Source organism: Sabethes cyaneus, chromosome 1 (genome assembly GCF_943734655.1).
Source record: "Sabethes cyaneus chromosome 1, idSabCyanKW18_F2, whole genome shotgun sequence".
In the NCBI taxonomy this organism is placed as follows: domain Eukaryota; kingdom Metazoa; phylum Arthropoda; class Insecta; order Diptera; family Culicidae; genus Sabethes; species Sabethes cyaneus.
The window spans coordinates 155052721-155075622 of record NC_071353.1 but is presented as its reverse complement, the minus strand read 5'-3'; the positions used below and the strand labels follow the sequence as shown (position 1 = coordinate 155075622).

General features: G+C 39.9%; 1 protein-coding gene across 1 annotated transcript in view; it reads left to right on the top strand.

Annotated features, from left to right (window-relative positions):
• The window catches only part of LOC128732884 (CKLF-like MARVEL transmembrane domain-containing protein 4), a 38631-nt gene extending 23151 nt beyond the window's left edge, over positions 1 to 15480 (top strand). Inside the window, exon 4 of the mRNA XM_053826316.1 lies at positions 14263 to 15480. Coding sequence (XP_053682291.1) covers positions 14263 to 14343 — 81 coding nt within the window. The 3' untranslated portion in view covers positions 14344 to 15480. The remainder of the gene's footprint in view (positions 1 to 14262) is intronic.
• The last annotated feature ends 7422 nt before the right edge of the window (positions 15481 to 22902 follow it).

Here is a 22902-nt window from a genome sequence, read left to right as displayed (position 1 = left end):
ATAGTCTTCGGTGAATATGATCTAGATGGCTTCCCCAAGAAAGCGTAGGGTCTAAAACCAAGCCGAGATATTTGAAAGTTTGTACTTCGTCAATAGCTATCTGACCAACAGACGGATTTATGTGTGCGGAAATTTTTTTCCTCGGCAAGCGGAACAATATGATTTAGTTTTTCCTAAATTCAAAGAGAGATGATTAGAGTCGAAAATTTGTATAAGGATTTTCAAATCATCATTTATATCAGAAATAATGGTGGAAGCATTACTATTTGGATAGAACATTGCTGTGTCATCCGCGAATAGTCTTGGTATTCCTTTAAGAGGTAGGTTACCCAGGTCGCTTATGTAGATGAGGAATAAGAGTGGCCCGATATTGCTACCTTGTGGGCACCAATATTATTTGTTTGCAGAGAACTTCGCGAGTCCTCAATGGCTACATATTGTCGTCTATTCTTCAGATAGCTGCGAATAATGTCATTTGCTAGACTCCGTATCCCATAAGATTCAATGTATCGAACGCTTTCTTTAGATCGATAAATAGCCCACCAACAATACATTTATTATCAATGTTACCTAACAAAAATTCAACTAGTTCCACTATAGCTGTCGAAGTGCTACAACCTTTCCTAAATCCATATTGAAATTTATATAATATATTAAACTGATTCAAAAATTTTACTAATCTGTTGACCAATAGCTTTTCGAAGATTTTACTAAAAACGAAAAGAGTCGAAATTGATCGAAAATTACTCGGATCTGTGGTATCGCTTGATTTAAACGCAGGTGTAACACTCGCAATTTTGATGCAATCAGGATATATACTATTCTCTATTATTTTATTAAAGAGAAAAGCGAGAATATTAGAACATTTCGTAGCATTGCTTTTTATTTGACTTACTGGAAAATTATCTGGACCGCAGCTTTTTTTTCACGTTCAGTTCGTTTATTATCTCGGCTACTTCAATCACATTTGCAGGTCGCAGAAAGATAGTTTGATCTATCCGATTGACGTTCTGGGAGTGTTCCGGACACACAGGAAAGCGACCAGTTTTTGAGTTGAACAAAACCCCTTATGCGACACCACGATAAGAAATTACAAATAAAAGCAGAAAATGCTAGGAACTGGAAGTTTATCTTCAGATTTATCCTTACTCCTGTAAAATTTCAGATAGTCCAGTACAGACATTTGAAACATTTGAATTAAACGTGCACGTGAATTATCAAAACAACGACACGTGGTCTTGAAAATACTCCTGAGTCACCGGCAACGCAAGGCATGCTGTGACTGTTATGCGTTTATTCTCGCTTATTCAAGCACAAATAAACGTATATCAGTAACTTCGGTAGTTTTTCTAAGTATTGGAATAAATTGTAGGTCACTTATGAACAAATTGCTTGTAAAAGTATTCTATAATGTACATTCAAGTGATAATATGATGATTTGGACGATTTGTTTCCAAAATTTACTTAATGTTGAAGAAAAAATGTAGCGGTTTCAAAAGCGTTTTTTGTCGCTGCACGTTTTTGCATATGTCTTTCATTTATGGGCAGTATTGGCTGAGCAACTGCTTTTCAAGCTGTGTCCTCGTAGGTAAATCCGAACATCTCATATTGGGAAATTGAAGTAGGGGGATCCGGGGCATAAAGGACACCTTAACTGTTTTCAATTAATTACGAGCAAAAAGAACCAATCGAATTTAACCTGAAAAGGCCTAAAACTTAGATGAGGGTATAATCTAAACAGTTTCAGTGAGTTCAATATCAAAATAATATAAAGATAGAAAAAAAAAATGTTTTCGTTTCAGATGTTTTTTCGCTCGATATTAATAGGTACGGGGCAAAGTGCCACTATGGCGGGGAAAATGACCACAAGTGGAGAAATGTTGAATTTTACCTTCTATCTATAGGAATTAGGTCTAGTTAATGTGTTAGACCAAAAATAATACACATAAAGATAAATAAGATTTCAGTATGCTTGTTTTCGGCATAGTCATTATCATTTTGTGAAATTTTCAAACAGTAAAATTTCAAAATCATTTTAATGTCTGAGTTTATATTTTTTATCGATGAATTTTCCAATGGTATATTGTAAGACGCTTTCGAAACCATAAAAAATAACCATATTAAAATTCTTCGTCGCTTTAATGGAAAACTGAAGAGTGGCACTTCTGCCCCGGGTGGTCGTCTTGCCCCTTTCTCCCCCTACTGCGTCCATTATTTTGTTTATTTGTTTATTTGTTATACATCATCTGACACGAAGTCTTAATGAAGCGATTAAACTGAACTACTTTTAGCTAATCTACTTTTAAACATATAAAATGCGTCTTTTATTTTCATCAGCTTTTTGCCTACTTGTCCTCAGTTTTCCCGTTTATCCTTTCGTTATTTTTTCAATGCGTTTCGGTGTCTTTTTGTCATCTCTCTGTCTGTATGTTTGTCGACTTTTTATTTCCGTCGTCTGTTCGTCATTTTGTGACGCCATTTTGGCATTTTTCGTCACTTATTTCCACGGATTTTTATCGTTGTTGTCGTTTTTTTTTGGTTCATTTTGGCATCGTCATTTCATCGAATCTTTATCATCTTTCCACCGTTTTTTGTTGTCTTTTCATCACCTTTTTGGCACATGTTCTAGCTGTCCTGTTTGTTTTGAAGACAACCAAAACTGACACAAAAGACGATCGTCAAGGCTGTCGCAATGCCCTACTGGCGTATAAAAAAACATCAAAATGTTATTTTCTTTGTTGTCGTTTCGTCGTTGTTTGTCGCTTTCTAAATGATTTTTAAGTCACGTTTTCTGCTTTTGTTGGTTTTTTGACGGTTTATGGCCATCATTATTTCGCTGTTTTGGCTTCTTTTCGTCGTTATGCTGTCGGTTTTCTGCCGTATATTCGTCATTTTGTTATCGTCATTTTGTTATCGTCTTTTTTCTTGCGTGTGTTTTCGTTGATTTTTTCCGTGTTTTTGTAAGTATTTTGCTTGTTGTTTTGACATCTTTTCGCCGTTTTTGTTGTTGTCTTTTTGTTTATTTCTGAAATTTTATCGTCATCCTGTTAGCTGTCAAGACAACAACAAATGGTCTTTCTTTCGTCGTCTTTCATTCGTATATTCGCCAACTTTTCGTCGTCTTTTTGCGTGTTCTATCTCCTTTTTGAAGCCTTTTAATTGGGTTTGTCATGTCGCTTTTCGTCTCTGTTTTGCCATCTCTTCATCGAATTTTCTATTTATAATCATTTTGTCATCTTATTGTTGTTTCGATACCTTTTCGCATTCTTCCCTTCATGTTCTTCTATACGTAGGGGGAAGTGTTGTGTGGCCGGACAGGCCTCTGTGCCCGGACATGCCTCTATGCCCGGACATTAGCGATTTTTTTTAAAAAACAAAGATTGATAAAATTATTTGGAAAGAATAGGACAATAGTACCTACCATTAATGTACTACTGTTCCATTCTTTCCAAATGTTTTTACCGTTTTTTATTTTTGAGAAATCGCCAGTGTTCGGGCATAGGGCTTCCGCCTATACGTCATCTCTCTACCATATTCCTGTCATCTTTTCATGGTCTTTTTGCCACCATTTGAACGTATTTTCGTCGTTGTTTGTAGCCTGCTTTTGGCATTTTTGTCGCAGTTTTCATCGGATTTCACTCGTTTCCATTGTCTTTTTATATTGACACTTTTAACCGTCTTTTTTATTGTTTTTTTTGTCGTCGTATTTAGTCCTGTTTTTTGTTGCTGTTTTGGCTTATTTTCGTCATCGTATCGTTTTTTCGACACCTTTTGGTCGGCTTTTTATCATCTCTCTGTTGTATTTTTATTCTTGCGTTAGGCCGTTGACTTTTTTGTTGCTGTTTTGGTGTCATTTGGTCGTCTTTTCTTCGTTTTTGTCATGTTTTCGTCGACTTTTGTCGTCGTTTCACTTTTTTTATCATCTTTTCGTCATTTTGTTAGGTCAAAACAACTATCTTTTCATCAATAAAAATGTAGTTTAAAGCTTGTTTAGTCGCTATTTTGACGCTTTTAAACCTCTTTTTGTCATGTGTTTGTTCTGTTTGTCGCTTTTTTGGCGTCTTTGCATCGAATTTTTACGTTGATTCTGTCGTATTTTTATCGTTTTTTGTTGTCTGTTTGTCATCCTTTCATAGTTTTTTCGTCATCTCCTTATCGCTTTTTAAAATGCGATATTTTCGACGTCCTTACGGTGTCTCTTCGTTGTCCTTTCTTCGTATTTTAAATGTTCTTTCGTTGCCTTATTGTTGTGTTTTCTGAATGCTTAAATATTCAACAGTTTTCGATTGGGAACTATAAAAATGTTCGAAGAAATTGAAGCAAAAATATTTCGCGTTTTCGTGTTGGTCGTCCTCCAATTTATCTGCCACATTTTGACGGTCTTAAACTGATCCGTAGTAAACAGATGGAAGAGATGGAAAACTATCAGAACTGATGTCTAGGCCTCCAGAATCATCCTGAATAAGGCATCCGTGCCCTGCTTCATATTATTCTGCTCCATTGGAACTTCAATTCAGGAAATAATTTTGACACCAATTCTTTGGGATCACTGACTTCTCGTTTCCATTTCTTGTTCTAAATTTGTTTACAGTTGATTTGGTCACAGGCACGGGTCGCATTACTTCCAGGATTGAGGTCTTCTCCGAAATTTGTTCAGTATGTAGCAAATCACAAGTGTCACCTGGAATACACGGTAAGCGAAGCTTTTCGTACGAGAATCGCCACCGCGTTGGTTGCTAACCTTCCAGCCAGATTTGGTCACAGACTTTTTTCAATGACTAGTCAGATTAAATGCTATCAGCTTCGTTTTAAGTATAATTTTACATCTGCGGTGAGCAAAAGCTCCAAGGGGTTTCGAAAAACCTGTTTCTCTTTCGCCACAAATGACTGCCGGATTTCTGCCAGACATTTTTATTCTCGTCTGTCAGATATTCGTAACAACCAATTGGCAACCCTTACTGGGAAATCATTGTCCCATTACAGGTGTCGCACCTGCATGCTGAGTAGCTGTTTAGTATACTGCAGCGCTCCGGCTGGTTGAATCTGGATATTGTCTTGAAGGTAGTTTGACAGCGGGGTAAACCCAGGGACGTCGGATTATGAAAACTCATGGCACAGAATATCGTTTATCGTTGTGCTACCGACCGTTGTGCAAAGCTGTGGTAAAAAAAAAATACTTTTTCGACCGAATATGAGTGGAAGTTTCGGTACGTTAGTTAGTTAGGTAAATGGTTCGGTACGACCATAGATGAATTAAATGGTTTGGTACGATCATTGTTGAGAGGATGTCTTTATTCAGCGTGAATTAAGTTCAAGATTACGTACAGAAGTAGTTGTATAGGTTTCAGCTATTGTTATATTTGGAATTTACAATCACATTAAAAAGAGAAATTCAAAAGACGAGTCTAATACGTTAATTGGAGATGAACAAACATTAGACCAACCTCGAGTGGAAAATTCTATAGCATAGTCTCAGCAAAATCCTCAACCAGAAAATCCTGCAGGTTCGAAAAGACACAATAAAGCGTGAAAAAAAATTCACTTCAGACTTTCGTCAGGAAGAGCCATTTTTGGGATTTTGTTAACTTGGGCGCTACTAGTTGAATGTATGACAAAGTCGGGTCCCTAAATAAATATAATTATCGGTATCGGTAAGTATGAAATTCAATGCCAGCAAAAGCACCATCAAAAGCATACGTCTGTGAGAAGGATTTTGATCTTTTCGAGCCGGTAAGCTACCAAACGGGGCACGGAAGCACTAAATCTAGTGGGCAAAAGACACGTATCCGAAAATTGTTCTAACGTTCATGGAGATGAATTATGGGCAACTTTCCGGACAAAAGATCTGCAAAGCCATTGGTCGAGATGATGTCCCCAGCAGGCTTAAATACGATTTCGAATTGGAATAATTTTTTCTCAATTTTTGCTTCTAAGTTCAATAAATGGCCTTCATTTTGAGTACTTAAAATTTTATTTCATTAACATGGTTCCAAGATAGATCCGTTTTTTGGTGTTCGGATATTAAACGACTCAAGCTTCTGTGGAAATTACTGAAGAACTGAAGAAACTAAGGCAACTTTTATAACCAAACGAGGGGAGTCCCAATGGGGAAGCCCCTTCTTACCGATCTGCGGATTCACGTCAGTAGTACGATTTTTTTACGTCGAATACCTGTTTAGTTCTAGCCTTACGGTACCGCCTAACCATACATTTTGGCGGCAGTTTTTCGGCTTTAGTGTACCCGGAGTTGCCGAATAAATTCAAGAACTGTAAATTTGGAAGCCTTTGTGCCATCCCGTTGGTCACTGTTAGCACACTATTGCTCAACGTCAGCTGTCGTAGAGCCATAAGTGACGGTAGGTGGCTGTCCGACAGCCGTAAATTATGCACAATCAGTTCATGCAGATTGGTTAATCCTTCCAGCAAAGGCAATAGAGCTCTAGATTCACAACATTTAAGCTCCATGGTTCTAAGGTGCGGGAAACCATCGATGATCTTTCCGATTCCGAGTGCCACATCATAGATGTATGCGTAGCGAACACTCAAATAATGAACATTGGGAAACGTACGTCGTATAGAACCGTTAAAATGCCAATTCCTCCACACGTCGATTTCGAGTATCGCAAGGCTGGACAAACAGACATCGTTGTTTGCGACTAATTGTCCATCCACTTCCCTCAAAGAAAGAACCTTGAGATGCTTTAGTCGAAGCAAAAAGGATAATGATATAGTAGTCGGTAAGCCCGAAATACGTAATTTGATCAATAATGGACAGAACTCACATAGCCGTTCCAAGCTTTTTTGATCAATACGAGATGCATACAGATCGAGCGATGTCAGCTTGGTTATTTCCGTACATTTTCCAAATACGTCTGTGTATTCGCCTTCAAATTTAACTTCCAGATGCTCCAATGGCAATGTCTGAACTGCCATTGGTAAATTATGAAGATCGCTGCCGGTTTTAAGCCTACGTAGGTTCGGAGCTAGATGAATGATGTTAAACTTTGATACGCTTGGGACTGCTAATTCCTCCAACTTCTCTAGAACCGGCAAATGATCAATCGGCACGTTCCATTCACACCATAATTTAATCTTCTTAACAAACCGGCACATGGAAAGAAATTTTACTTCCAGACAGTTTGGTGATATATAAAAGTCTTGAGTATCACAGTATTCACATTCCTCCACCGATGTGCTGAGTTTTCCAAACGCTGCCATTATTTCTTTGGTTTCCTGCTCATCCAAGCTAGAATCACAATCACTCCATAGGCGAAGCTTACGGTAGTCTCGCGAAATTTCATATTTCGCTGCACTACGAATGTCATCTGTACAGAGAGCCAGTTGAATTTGGCCCAAATAGCTGTAGTCAAAAGCCACATCATTCCACCGTCGACAAACCAGGGAAAGCCTCTTTCGGTTCCTCAGGCTGCGTATAAAAGCGAAAATATACTGCAGGATTTCGGTCGGTAGATCGTTGATATGCACCGTACAAGAATTCATGGCGTCGGGTCGGGATCACTTACGGATGTTTTTAAAAGTTAACTTTGTTCTGAATTCAAATTTTTGCAGTTGCTGCCGAAACTACAAGGATCAACAATTTATCACTTGAGTTTTACACCTGCTTTCTCACTAGATTGCTCTGGAATTGGGACAGATCCACGGCTCTGCTAGGCAGCCATGTTTTTGCAGTCAACATCTAACCATTTGCGTAAATGAAACAGCATGACACCGCTATACGTTCTGTCTGTTTCACTCTGCAAAGCCGGTATGCTGGCAGACGGGTAGTATTTTCAAATCTTAACCAGATTTTTGCAAATAATACCCACGCCGGCAGTAGATGTTGGCTACTGTCAAACACATTAAGTAGGGATAGGGTTGCCAGTCCCTTGGACAGATCGCATTATAAGTAAAAAGCAAAAATAGCTACCTAGCCACGGTTTACCGTTTCTGACGTACTACCCTATCAAAGTCTTCATTACCGATCCGAGGAACAACTGCTCAAGAATTGAAAACAAATACCCGAACCCTCGAGTTTTGGCTTAGGTAAAGTAAAGGTGTGCCCTTCTGCAGATAGCGACTTTAGCTTTAGCCCGTTGTTAGAAGAGAGACCTATGCACATTTGTGGACTTTGTATTTGTGACCTTTGTATTGTGCTTCCCGAGAAAATATTTCGTTTTTCAGCTTTATTGGCCTTGCCAGCGTTGAAAGAGATTTCGTAGTCTGCTCGCACTTACAGGAAATCTCGTGCCGAACTGTCAACGCGTGAGTGTTGACAAAAGCAAAAATACTTCCCTTTCTTTTTTTCTCACGTAAATCCCTAAATAACATCAGCAACGCTGGCAAGGCAAGGGACTGGCAACCCTATCCCTACTTAATGTGTTTGACAGTAGCCAACATCTACTGCCGGCGTGGGTATTATTTGCAAAAATCTGGCTAAGATTTGAAAATACTACCCGTCTGCCAGCATACCGGCTTTGCAGAGTGAAACAGACAGAACGTATAGCGGTGTCATGCTGTTTCATTTACGCAAATGGTTAGATGTTGACTGCAAAAACATGGCTGCCTAGCAGAGCCGTGTGGCAAGGCCAATATAGTTGTGCGCAAAGGTAAATCATGTATTATTGACAGTGTAAGCACGTGTAAGTTTTCTATGTTTATGCTCTTATTCTTTGCTTAGATAACATTTGTTTTGTTCTATTACGTACAGACTTACAAACAACACAATTACAATGTCTTGCGTTAACCGAAAATGATAAAATTTAAATGCTGATTGCGTTTGTAAAAAGTGTGTCCATGTTTGAACGGGCAAACACGAATCAAGCTATCCTAGCATTCAGCTGATGAGCGAGAGAGAAATATTGTTGCTTTTCTCATCACTCTAGCGTTGACAGTTTCTAACGAGATTTCGTGTGAGTGTAAAAGAGATACTTTGACTGCGAGCAACCAGAACAGAGCTGCGCGCACAACTAAACCGACGGAAGAAAAATTTTAGATAATAATCGCAATATTTGTACCTAAAATTCAAGGATATAATTTTCCTCAAATATGAAACAAGAACTCAACTCATTATTTTGTTTTTTTTTACGTTTTTTTACCTAAAAGGTACGAAAAATAATAACCCGACTACTGAAGCCGCGGGATCAACGAAAAAACTACAAGGTGTACAGCCCTAAGGGTTGTACGAAAGGGTGACGTAGGACTATATCAGATCATTAGATCAAAGACTAATGTAAACTGCATTTCTGACATATGTATGTTTATAAGAATCTGTGAGTGCCATTGTTTAAGTGAATGTGTAAAAGAGAAGAGCGAAATATTCAGAATGATGCCCTCAGTGTGTTAATGAAAAATAATATTATATTATTTATTTAAAATACTAGCTGACCCAACAAACTTCTTATTGCCACAAATTAAACTATGTTGTACATAAATCGTGAATCTCGGATGACCTTTGTCAGAATCTCGAGTTTTGCATGTTTCTGAGGAGTTCATGGGTGTTTTAATATACAAATTTTCCTCACAGTAAAGTAGAAAACAGCTCCCCCAATCGCTCAGCCTGATAAAATAAACTTACTTACTTAGGTGGCTTGCCGTCCTAAGACAAAGCCTGTTGAACAAAATTTCTCCATGTAACTCGGTTGAGGGCTACCGCTCTCCAATTCCTCGGACACCGAGTACTCTCCGCCAGATCTCGCTCCACCTGGTCTAACCATCTTGCTCGCTGCGCTCCTGGTCATCTTGTTCCTACCGGATTTGAGGCGAACACCATCTTTGCAGGGTAGTTGTCCGGCATTCTTGCAACATGCCCTGCCCATCGCATCCGTCCAGCTTTAGCCACCTTCTGGATACTGGGTTCGCCATAGAGCTGTGCGAGTTCATGGTTCATCCTCCGCCTCCATACTCCGTTCTCCTGTACGCCGCCGAAGATCGTTCTTAGCACTCGTCGTTCGAAAACTCCGAGCACTCGCAGGTCCTCCTCGAGCATTGTCCATGTTTCATGCCCGTAGAGAACAACCGGTCTAATAAGCGTCTTGTACAGGGTGCACTTTGTACGGGGACTTAGTCTGCTCGACCGCAATTGCTTGTGGAGCCCATAGTAAGCACGACTTCCGCTGATAATACGCCTCCGAATCTCACGGCTGGTATCATTGTCCGCCGTTACCAGTGAGCCAAGGTAGACAAATTCATCGACTACCTCAAACTCATCGCCGTCGATCAATATACTACTGCCCAAGCGGTGTCGTTCGGCCTCGGTTCCGCTGGCCAGCATGTACTTTGTTTTAGACGTATTTACCTTTAACCCAATCTTTTCTGCTTCGCGCTTTAGTCTGGTGTACTGTTCAGCCACCGCCACAGATGTTCTGCCGATAATATCCATGTCATTGCCGAAGCAGACGAATTGACTAGATTTGTTGAATATCGTGCCCCGCGTGTTGATATCCGCTCGGTTCATAACACCTTGTAGCGCTATGTTGAACAGCAGGCATGAAAGACCATCACCTTGACGAAGCCCTCTGTGTGATTCGAATGAACTTGACAATCCACCCGAAATCCGAACACAGCACTGTGTACCATCCATCGTAGATTTAATCAGTTTGATGAGGGGAAGCTGTTCTCGTCCATGATTTTCCATAGCTCTTTCCGGTCGATGGTATCATATGCGGCTTTGAAGTCAACGAATAAATGATGCGTGGGAACTCTGTATTCACGGCCCTTTTGGAGGATTTGCCGCAGTGTAAATATTTGATCCGTTGTAGACCGACCTTCGACGAAGCCGGCTTGATAAGTTCCCACAAATCTATTCGCAATTGGTGATAGACGGCGGAAAATGATTTGGGACAGCACTTTATAAGCGGCATTGAGAACGGTGATCGCTCGATAGTTCTCACAGTCCAACTTGTCGCCCTTTTTGTAGATCGGGCAGATAACCCCATCTTTCCACTCATCCGGTAGCTGTTCCGTATCCCAAATTCTAACAATTAGTCGGTGTAGACAAACGGCCAGCTTTTCTGGTCCCATTTTAATAAGCTCCGCTCCGATGCCATCTTTTCCAGCTGACTTGTTGTTCTTTAGCTGCATGATGGCCTCCTTAACTTCGCCTATCGTTGGGGCTGGCACCTCTTCCCCGTTTGCTGCACCGTCGAAATCGCTTTCCCCGCCGCCATGGTTTTCCGCCTGGGCGCCATTCAGGTGTTCGTCGAAGTGCTGCTTCCACCTATCCGTCACCTCACGATCGTCCGTCAGAATACTGCCAGTCTTATCCCGACACATTTCGGCTCGCGGCACAAAGCCTTTGCGGGATCCGTTCAGTTTCTGGTAGAACTTCCGCGTTTCCTGAGAACGATGCAGCCGCTCCAACTCCGCATATTCCTGCTCTTCCAGGTTGCGCTTTTTCTCCCGAAAGATTTGGTTTCGCTGCATCTTCTTCTGTTTGTGTCTTTCCACGTTCTGACGTGTGGCACTGCGCATCTTGGCCGCCCGCGCAGCGTTCTCCTCATCCATCACCCTCCTACATTCATCGTCAAACCAATCGTTCCGCTGATTCCGGGCCACATGCCCGATGGAGCTCTCCGCTACACTGCTGATGGCTGTTTTGATAGTGTTCCAACAGTCCTCGAGAGGGACTTCGTCCAGCTCGTCCTCTTCCGGCAGTGCAGCTTCGAGTGAATGCGCGTAGTTTGCGGCGACGTCTGGCTGCTTCAGCCGCGCGAGATCTAACCGAGGCTGGCGTCGGTACAGAATGTTGTTCACAACGGAGAGTCTTGGGCGCATCTTAACCATCACTAGGTAGTGGTCCGAGTCAACGTTAGCGCTTCGATAGGATCTGACGTCGATAATGTCTGATAATGTCGATAATGCCGACTGTCGATCAAAACGTGGTCGATCTGTGATTCTGTCTGATTTGGTGACCTCCAGGTGTACTTATGGTGGATTCTGTGCTGGAAAAAGGTACTACGTACGGCCATATTCTTGGAGGCGGCAAAGTCGATAAGTCTTAGGCCCATTTCATTGGTTCGCTGGTGTGCACTGAACCTTCCAATCACCGGTTTGTATTCCTCCTCCTGGCCGACCTGAGCATTGAAATCCCCGATGACGATCTTGATATCATGTTTTGGGCAGCGGTCGTATTCACTCTCCAACTGCGCGTAGAATTCATCCTTGTCGTCATCGGTACTTCTGAGGTGAGGGCTGTGCACGTTGATGATGCTTATGTTGAAGAATCGGCCCTTGATTCTCAACCTGCACATTCGAGGATTGATTGGCCACCACCCAATCACCCGTTTCCGCATCTCGCCCATCACTATGAAAGCTGTACCCAGCTCGTGTGTGTTGCCGCAGCTCTGGTAGATGGTATGTCCATCTCTGAACGTACGTACCGTTGAGCTCTTCCAGCACACCTCCTGCAGCGCTACGACGTCGAACTTGCGGCTCTTCAATACGTCGGAGAGCACTCGAGTGCTCCCTTAGAAGTTGAGAGATCGGCAGTTCCACGTCCCGAGTTTCCAATCCATAGTCCTTTTTCGTCGCGTGGGTCTATTCCGATTGTTCCAGTAAGAATATATTTGTTCTTCGTTCCATGCTTTAATATTTTTCGTGGTGACGGCTTGCAAAGCCTGCTACACCAACCCCCTGTTTCGCCGGAGGGCCAACGAAGCTCGAAAGAGCCCTCCTTTCCTGTCAGCATACGACCTTGGCTTCCACCGGGGTTGGTTACCCGATCTCCACCAAAGTTGCTCGTATCTCAGCTGGTACCACGAGGCGGTAGGAATAGGAGTTGCTGAATAAGAGGCTATGAACCACTGCAGGGTCTATTTTATGCCTACACGTGCACAAGGCACCGACGGTACGCATTATTCAGCCGTTTACCAGCCTCCTGATAAAATAAAGCGGATAGCATTTAAATATTCGCCATCATTACAAATCATTTCGCCGAATACCATTTTGCGGAGCACCAATTCTCGGTTGACCATAACGCGGAATATAGAGTTTCGCAGAATACCATTTCGCGAAAAACCTTACGCGGGATGTACCATTTCACGGAAAATCTTTTCGTAGAATGTATCATTTCGCAGGGGTGACCCAACTGAATGAAAGTAATAGAGGTCAGTAGATCTAGGAAAATAAATAAACCTAGATAGAGGTGATCTCTATGGGGGGCTGCCCCCGCAGTGGCCGGCGCTTCCGACGGCAGGTCGCCGGCAACACTCGCGGCCTATGGCCGACTCGCGCTGAATTATGTAATGTTACTATTGATAGTTTTTGGTGGTCTTGTTATTGATTAATGTTTTATGAGTCTAGAATTTCTCGAGATTGATTAGTTTTTGAAATACGCAAAAATTTCTGTTTTATTTGTATGAGAGTCCTTATCCCCCTACCACACCATTCCTGCCTCCAAAACTTCCCACATGCCAAATTTTGGTTCCATTTGCTTGATTAGTTCTTGAGTTATGCGGAAATTTGTATTTCATTTTTATGGAAGCCCCCCTCTTAAAAGGAAGAGAGGTCATTACTCCCCTCCTAAAGAGGGGAGGGGTCTCAATTCACCATAGAAAAAAAATTGGCTACAAAAACACCCACATGCTAAATTTGGTTCCATTTGCTTAATTAGTTCTGGAGTTATGCAGAAATTTGTGTTTCATTTGTATGGGAGCCCCCCTTCTTAGTTGGGGAGGGGTCCCTAACCATCATAAGAACCTTCCCTGGCCCCAAAAACCCCTATATGCAGATTTTCACGCCGATTGGTTCAGTAGTGGGGACTGACATAGTTTGATATTTTTTTCAACATCTTGGGAACAAACAAAGCTTTTTTGTTTGAAATATTGAAAGAACAGTTAATTTAAAGATGATTCCCAGGTTTATCTCAAAGTGGTGAAAAGTCAGATGGGACTGTTATGCATTTCTGGGCAGTAAAGCTGTCCTAAAACGGCTCTCTAAAACTTCTCAGAACCCCTGCCCTGCAACAGCTTGGACTGCTCATCAGTTACGGTAAGGTCAAGAACAGTTTCTACTTTAAAATTGCTGTGAAACAACTCAGACGTTATTTCGGAAACAACTATTAAATTGCTCTCCGAAAATGAATTTCACACAAAAATGCTTACAATCTCTTCTGACACTATTCTGAAGTAGCCTACTTCGCTCTGAAACTACTCTTGAACGGTTTTAAATTTTCTTTCAGGAGCACAATTTATTATGAAACTTTTCTAGATTATTACAGTGTTTTCTCAGGACAGTAAGAGACTAATAATGACTGTCTCGTTTCAGGTATTTGGCGTTTTCAACTTCCTGGCGTACGCGGCTGGAACGTACTTCCTGTACGTGGAGCACAAATCGAGTGGCGTGTAACGACCAACCAACGACTAAGAAGAGTCTTAGAAGTAAGACGAAAAATGGACTTGCACTTGCACACAACAGCAACAACAACAACAACAATAACAACGGGAAAAAACGGATGTAACACCTATTTAAGAAACAAAACAAGGGGGTGGGGGGAGGCACGTTTGCATGATTCCACCTACTACATACTGAAAGATGAGTACAAAAACTTTCCATTTCCGAGAGAGAAAGCACGCTTTCGAAGCTTGCTGTTTTGACTTTGACTGGGACTTGATAAGAAACAAATTAAAAGGATCGTTAAATTAGCCTGTTAGTTTGCACCAGTTAAGCGTGCATCGAGTATCAAACAATAATGACCATCCTATAGATTGATAGCTCGTCGTCAAACCCACCGGTGTTACTTCCGCGTTCATCAAGAGCGAGTTCTGTTTGAAAACCGTCTGACCGACGACACGTTAGATATAAGTTTAACGGAAAAATTTGTTTTTTTTTTCTTCTACATATAGTGTCAATCGAGTTTGTTATTATTGTTTCGATTTATATGCGACTTTTACTTAAACTTAAGCTCATAACAGATAAAGAAGCATAAGGCAGTTGACATGTCAAATATTTCTACATCCACTAAGCACATCAAACAAAACAAACAAATGCCAAAACATCACAGCATGCCTATTAATCACGAAAGCCATTTATTTTTGTACGTTAAATTTGCGAACACTGTACCTACACTGTTTAAGAGCTAAAAATCCTAGCATTTATCGAGAGCAATTATTTAAAAACTGAGCGAGGGACCAATAAAACCCACTAGAAAAAAAGAAACACCTAAATCAGATACTGTTACAGCTGAACATGGAGGGACCTGAAACGCAACAAAAATTAAAAAAAAACTGACACAGACAATTCGTAATGAAAGGTTAAAAAATATTGCTTGCTATTTGCTTTCAACAAAACAACAACTTCTAATCTAGTTTAGTGTCCCAAAATGAGGAGGAGTTCAACGTAAACGTACAACAAACTTATTACGTAAATAAAATGAGATGAAACATTCTCAAACATCAAACGCCACAGAAAAAACAAAGCCCACATTTCTAGCGAGACAATCGAAAGCGAAAATAAAGTTTATTAGTAATTAAAAACTATTTATGAAAACAAAAACTGCAGTAGGACACGTTTCTAGCAGATATCACTCGACTCGATTGTTAGTAGGTACCCCTATTTTAAGTGACTGGTTTAACTTTCGACGTTGGACTCCGGAACCGTATCGTGAGATTGTGGCGCGGAGACCCGATTTGGCACTTACTTTTTCCTTAAATTAGTGTTCATTCCAAGTTTATTGTTTTAGATATAATTTCACACCATCAACCAGATTCAGGACCTGGATTAAATTCTGGACCACATTTTTTATCAGATTTTGTTTCAAATTTTTTAACTGATTTGGACTACATTCTGGGTCAGATTTTGGACCGCATTTTGGATCAAAACCAGTTTTAGGTATTGGTCCAAGTTCCTGAACCTGGACCACATTTTTCATCAGATTTTACATTAAATCTTTGACCCCATTTTGAAACTGTACCAGATCATAAACCAGATTTTGGACCACATTTTCGATCAGTGCTCAAACGACCAACCAAACTTTGGGACAGGTTTACGAACCAGATTTCGGACTGGCTGAAATCGAGAACCATATTTTTTATCAACTTTTGTTTTAAATTTTGGGACAAACGTGCACTACATTTTTGACCAGATATTGGCTGTGATTTTCGATTAGATTTTGGATCCAGATTCTAGACCTGGTCTGGACCATATTTAGGGCCTGAGCCAGATTTTGGACCTGCATCAGATTCGGGGCCAGATTTTGGCCCACATTTTTATCAGATTTAGATACGATTTTGGACCTCATTTTTGATTAGATTTTGATTCAGATTCTAGATCTGGACCAGTACCATATTCTGGACTAGAATGTGGACCTTGCCCGTATTCTGGACTAAATCTTTTATCAAATTTTGGATCAAATTTTGGTATAGATTCTGGAACTGGACCAGAATATAAACCAGATTTTTGATCAGATTTGGAGCATATTTCGCATAAAATTTCGGATCAGATTTTGGGCCTCATTTTTGATCAGATTTTGGTTCAGATTCTGGACCTGTAACACATTCTGGAACCGAGCCAGATCTTGGAGCTGCATCAGCTTTTAGACCAGATTTTGGACCACATTTTTATCAGATTTAGATCCGATTTTGAACCACATTTTTATCAGATTTCGGATAATATTTTGGACCAAATTCTGAAGCTGGACCAGTACTATATTCTGGACGAGATTGTGGACCTTGTCCCGATACTTGACCATATTTTCCAGATTTTGGATCAAACTTTGGTCCAGACTCAGTTACTAGACAGCTATATTTGAACTATATTGTCGGTCATGCTTTGGACCACATTTGTTATTAGATTATGGACCACGTTTTTGATTTTGAGCAAGATTTTGGACCAAACATTGGTCTTTATTCTAGAATAAAAACCAGATTTTGGACTTGCATTAGATTCTGGACCACACTTTTAGATACGAGTTTTTGGCCAGATTTTGGTCCTGGAGTCACATTTTTATCAGATTTGAACTAGATTCTGGAATAAGACTATGGACCACATTTTTGGACCTCATCGCCAGCACCGCATCAGACTTTGGATCCCATTTTTGATCAGATCTTGGTTCAGATTCTGGCCCTGAACTAGATTTGGATAATATTTTTGGACCATATTCTGGACCAAATTGTGAACCTTGCCTCGATTCTGGACCACATTTGTTACCAGATTTTGGATCAAGATTTGGTCCATATTGTGGAACAGTACCAGAATATAAACCAGATCTTGGACCACATTTTCGATTAGATTTTGGATCAAATTTAGGACTTTTTTTTATCAAATTTTGTTTCAAATTTTGAAACCGATTTGTATTAGATACTAGACCAAATTATGAACCACATTTTTATCGGATTTTTGACCAGATTCTGGGTCATATCTTAGATTAGGTTTTAGACCTGGTCTGGACCACATTCTAGACCAGTACCAGATTTTGGAGCACATTTAAATCATAATTGGATAACACATTTTTCATCAGATTTGAACCATATTCTGGACTAAATTGTAAACCTTGCCCCGATTCTGGATTACATGTTTTATCAAGTTTTGTACTCGGTTCTAGACCAAAATTTGAACCACATTTTTGATCAGCTTTCGGATCAGATTATGGATTAGCTCTTGGTCCGGATTCTAGCCATGGTCTTGACCAGATCTAGGACCCGCATGAGGTTCTGGACCAGATGTTGAACCACATGTTTCTCAGATTTGGATTTGATTTTGTATATTTTGGACCGTAATTTTAATCGAATTTTGGACCAGATTCTGCACCTGGATCAGGACCATATTCTGGACAAGATTGTGGATTTTGCCACCATTATACCCTACATTTTTTATTAGATCTTGGTCGACATTCAAATTCAAACTAAATTCTGGGCATGATTTTGGACTACGCTTGGATTTTGGTCATATTTTGAACATTCGTCCTATTATGGACCAGATTTTGGCCCCATTATTATCATACCAGAAACCAGGGTCTCGATAATATTTTGGACCACATTTTTTATCAGATTCTGAAAGAGATATGGGACCAGATTTTGAACCACATTCTGGACCAAGGCCAGATTTTAGGGCTGGACCAGACTCGGAATCATATTATGGATCAGATTTCGGGCCACATTTGTAATCAGATTTTAATTCACCATCGAGATTTTGGATCTGATTCTGGACCTAGATTATATTTTGGACCTGGATTGTGAACCGCATTTTTTATCCAATTTTGTTTTAGATTTTGGAACAGCACATAGCAAAACCATATGGGTATAAACGTTCTTAAGATCTTACTAATTCTCTATCGACAATCTAGATTGTGGGCCATAGTTTAACCACATTTTTTATCAGATTATGGACCAGATATTCGCCAACAATCTGAACCAAAACCAGATTTTGGACCTGAACGAAATCCTTAACTTGGTTCACACCCAGCAAACATTTTCGTACGCATATCAGAGAAACAAATGAGTTATATGTACCTATATATACCATGAAAAATCGTATCTGATGCACAAAACTAGCATATGCATACTAATTTGGAGGCCATATACGTACTACAAAATATACGGTAGCAATTCAACTTTATAAATCTTTGTATGCGATAAGACCCGACTCAAAGCTGTCAGCGACTGTCAGATCTGGACCAGTTTCTGAACCTCATTATTATTCAGATTCCGAACCAGAATCACATTACGGGCCTGATCCAGATCTTGAAGCTGCATCAGATGCTAGACCAGATTTTGGATTACATTTTTATCAGATTTGGAATAATATTTTGGACCACATTCTTGATCCAATTTTGCACCAATTTCTGGACCTAGACCAGAACGATATTCTGGACCAGCTTCTGAGCCAAACTTTGGTCCAAATTAATTATGCAACTAGGCCACAATATAAACCACATTTAAGACCTAATCAGATTTTATCAGATTTTGGGCCTGTAGCAGACCACCAACCAGATTTTGGATAAGGTTTTGAACCAGAAACTGGAGCTGGGCCTATTTTGGACTTTAGAATAAATCGTGCACCGCTTTTTTATCAGATTTTGGATTAAATTTGTACCTAGACCTAGACCCCGTGGACTACATTTTGCATCAAATATTGTTCCGGATTTGGACTAGATACTGGACCAAATTTTAAAGCACATTTTTGGTCGAATTTTGGACCAGATACCGGACCTAGACCAGGACCAAGTTGTGAGCCTTTCTTCTATTCTGGAGCACGTTCTTCATCAGATATTGGGCCTGATTTTGGGTCAAACATTGATTCAGATTAAGGAGCTGGACCATAATATAAACCAGATTTTGGACCTCAAATTTTATCAGATTTCGGGCCAGATTTTGGACCTCGAGCAAATGCTGGCCCTGAAGAAGATTTTGGGCTAAGTTCTTGATTAGATTTTAAACCACCAACCAGATTTTGGATCAGGTTTAAAGCCACATTCTGAACCTAGACCGTATTTTAAACCTGGATTAGATTTTGGACCACATTTTTTATCATATTTTATTCCAGATTTAGGAACTAATTTTGGAACATATTTGAGCTACATTCTGGACCAGTTATGAGCTATATTTATTGTTAGATTTTGGACCTGAATCAGGTGTTGGTCCAGGTTTTAAACAACATTTTTATTAAATTTGGGCCACATTTTGGATATTATTTTAAACTACATTCTGAACCTGAACTAGATTTTGGAGCAACATCAGATTCTAGGCCAAATTTTGGATAACATTTTGGACCAAACTCTGGTCTCGGACCATGCCGTACAATATTCTTTATCAGATTGTGGACCTTGCCGCGATCCTTTTTTCAGATTATCGCATTTTTTTTCAAATTTTGGATCAAACTTTGGTCCACGAATTCACGAATTCGGGCCACATTTTTGATCAGGTTTTTTGGACCAAAATTTGAACCTGGAGCAGATAATGGACCTCATTTTTATCAGACTTGGGCCACATCTTGGATAAGATTTTGGACCACATTTTGATTAGTCTTTGAACATTATTTTTAACCAGATTTTGAACCTGAACTAGATATTGGAACTGCATCAGACTCTAGAGCACATTTTTATCAGATTTGGACCAGATTTTGGCAATTATTTTGCAACACATTTTAGATTGAATTTTGGACCAGGTTCTGAACCTGACCATATTCTAAACCAAATTGTTGACCTTGTCCCGATTCTGGATACTAAGACACTCCAAAAACTTCAGTCGACCACATTTCTTGTCAATATTTGGACCAGATTTTCAATCAAATTTTCGTTTAGATTCTGGAACTGAACCAGAATATAAACCTGATTTGCGCCACAAGTTCTACTAGTTTATGGATCAGGCTATAAACCAGATTCTGAACTCGGATCGCATAGTTTACCTGGACTAGTCGTGGACCACATTTCTTATCAGATTTTGTAACAAATTTTGGAACTGATTTGAACTGGTTCAGACTTTGGGCTACACTCTTGATCGGATTTTGGTCATATTTAGTCCAGATCCTGGAGCAGAATCAGCTCGTGTACCTCCATCAGATTTTAGACCACATTTTTGATCAGATTTTGGTCCAAATTCTGTACCTGAACCACATCTCTGAGATGCATCAGATAATAGATCAGACTTTGGACCACATTTTTATCAGATATGGACCAGATTTGGATAATATTTTGGACCACATTTTTAAACGAAGTTTAGACCATATTCTGTACCAAATTATAGACCTTTCCCCGATTATGAGCCACATTTTTTATCAGCCTTGGGGCCAGATTTAGGACCTGGAGCAGATGCTGGTTCTAGTGCAGATTTTGTGCTAAATCTTTGATCAAATTTTAAACCACCAACTAGATTTTGAATCGAGTTTTGAACCAGATTCTGAACCTGCCTATTTTGGAGTTGGACTAGATCGTGGACTAGATTTTTACCATATTTTGGACCAAATTCTGGAGCAGAACCAGGCGTTGGACCTTCGTCAGGTTTTGGACCACATTTTCATCAAATTTAGATCAAGGTGCGAATAATGCTTTGGACCACATTTTGGATTTGATTTAGAAACACATACTGGACCTGGACCATATTTTGGATCTGAACTACATCGTGGACCACATTTATTATCAAATTTTGTTCAAGATTTTGGAACAAACTCTGAAACATATTTGGCCAGACGTTGGACGAGATATTCGAACACATTCTAAACCAAAACCAGATTTTGGACCTGGAAAACAGTTTTATCAGCTTTTGAATCAAATTTTGAACCGGATTCTGGAACTGGACCATATTATAAGCTAGATTTTTGAGCTTGGCTACTCAATTATACAAATTGATGTATTTCCAGGTAAGGCCACGTGGAGGCGCTAGAGCTATGCTGGGCGCTTTTTGCTAGTTGCCATTCCTATTTCATACCCGTCCCAAACCAAGTCCCGAATTAGCCCCAAAAGAAGTCAAAAATCATGTCTCACCAAATTTGGGCCATAACAAGTACTAAATCATATCTTAAATATAGTCGAAAAACAAGTCCCGAATCAGGGTCAAAATAAATTTTACATTGGGGCCAAAATAAATCGCAAATCAAGGTCAAAATAAATACCAAATCTTATCCCAAATTATGTTAAATCTCTCTTGCGCGTTGGAGGCTGTCATACATATTTTCCCTGTATAAAAGTGGTGATCGTCGTGACGTCAGGAATTACCGTCGGATTACTAGCCTTTCCGCCGCTGCGAAACTGTTCGAGATCATCATCAGCGACCAAATTCTACAAGCCACGAAGATCTTATATCTCCTCTGTCCAACATGGTTTCATTCCCGGTATATCCGTAACTACAAACCTGTTAGACTTGTTAGACCACTTGTTCGACGGCTATGGAAGGCAGAGCTCCTCAGGTCAAGTACTTTGTTTGAACGATTGCATAATTTAATTAGGTTCGGGGGCATTTTTTGTATGGAAAACCGGCTAGACCCTTTATCAAGGGGTCACTAATGATTCAATCTCATGAAGAGCTCTGTAAGAAAACAATCGCCGAATTAAAGCAGGTATTCCTGGACGCAAAAGTTGATGAACCCGAAAAGAAAAGTCACAACTTTGCACTAAAGTCTAAAGAGTTAACCAGCAGATGTTTCGTATGCAATGAAATTGGACACTACAGGGATACCTCGATATAAGACAATTTATTATTTCAAAAAGTTGTCTTATATCGAAACATGATTTTTTTTAACAATATTGGTATTAGCAGTAACCAATTTGGCTCTGCGTTGTGTGTATATGTTTTTTAAACTGTTTATTACTGTTTAAGGTACTAGTTTTTTACAATTTTTAGGATTATTTTGAAATAAGGAACATCTCCATGGCGCCGCTTTTGGAATGGAAAATTAGCTCTGGTGTCGTTGCCAACTATGCCAAAGGGATTTGTCTTATATCGAGGTAATAATTCTAGATAGAATTAACAAAAGGGCGAATGTTGCAAATGTAAACAAAACGAGTGAGAGTTATTTTTTGCTGGACCAGCATAGGAAAATCAACCCTCACTCGGTTTGTTTACGCTTGCGACATTCGCCCTTTTGTTAATTCTATCTTCAATTGTCTTATATCGAATTAGCTTATATCGAGATTGTTTTATAACGAGGTTGTCTTATATCGAGGTATCCCTGCATAAGAGTAATTGTCCACTGTTGCAAAAGTACATACAATGAAAAAGAAATACGTTTGCAGAACAAGACACAAACCAAGAGAGCATACGTGATGAGAATTGACAGCAACATCAATAGGGGAAGCAAAATAATCAGAGCATGGGCGTAGCCAGAAATGTTTCCTGGGGAAGGGGGGGGGGGGTTAACAAAAAAAAATCTGACATAGCCTAACCGTAAGGAGTTTATTCAGGAAATGGGGAATTATTTTCAGTTAATAGCTATTTTGGTTGAAATTGAGTGTTCTTTTGACTAAACAGATAATAT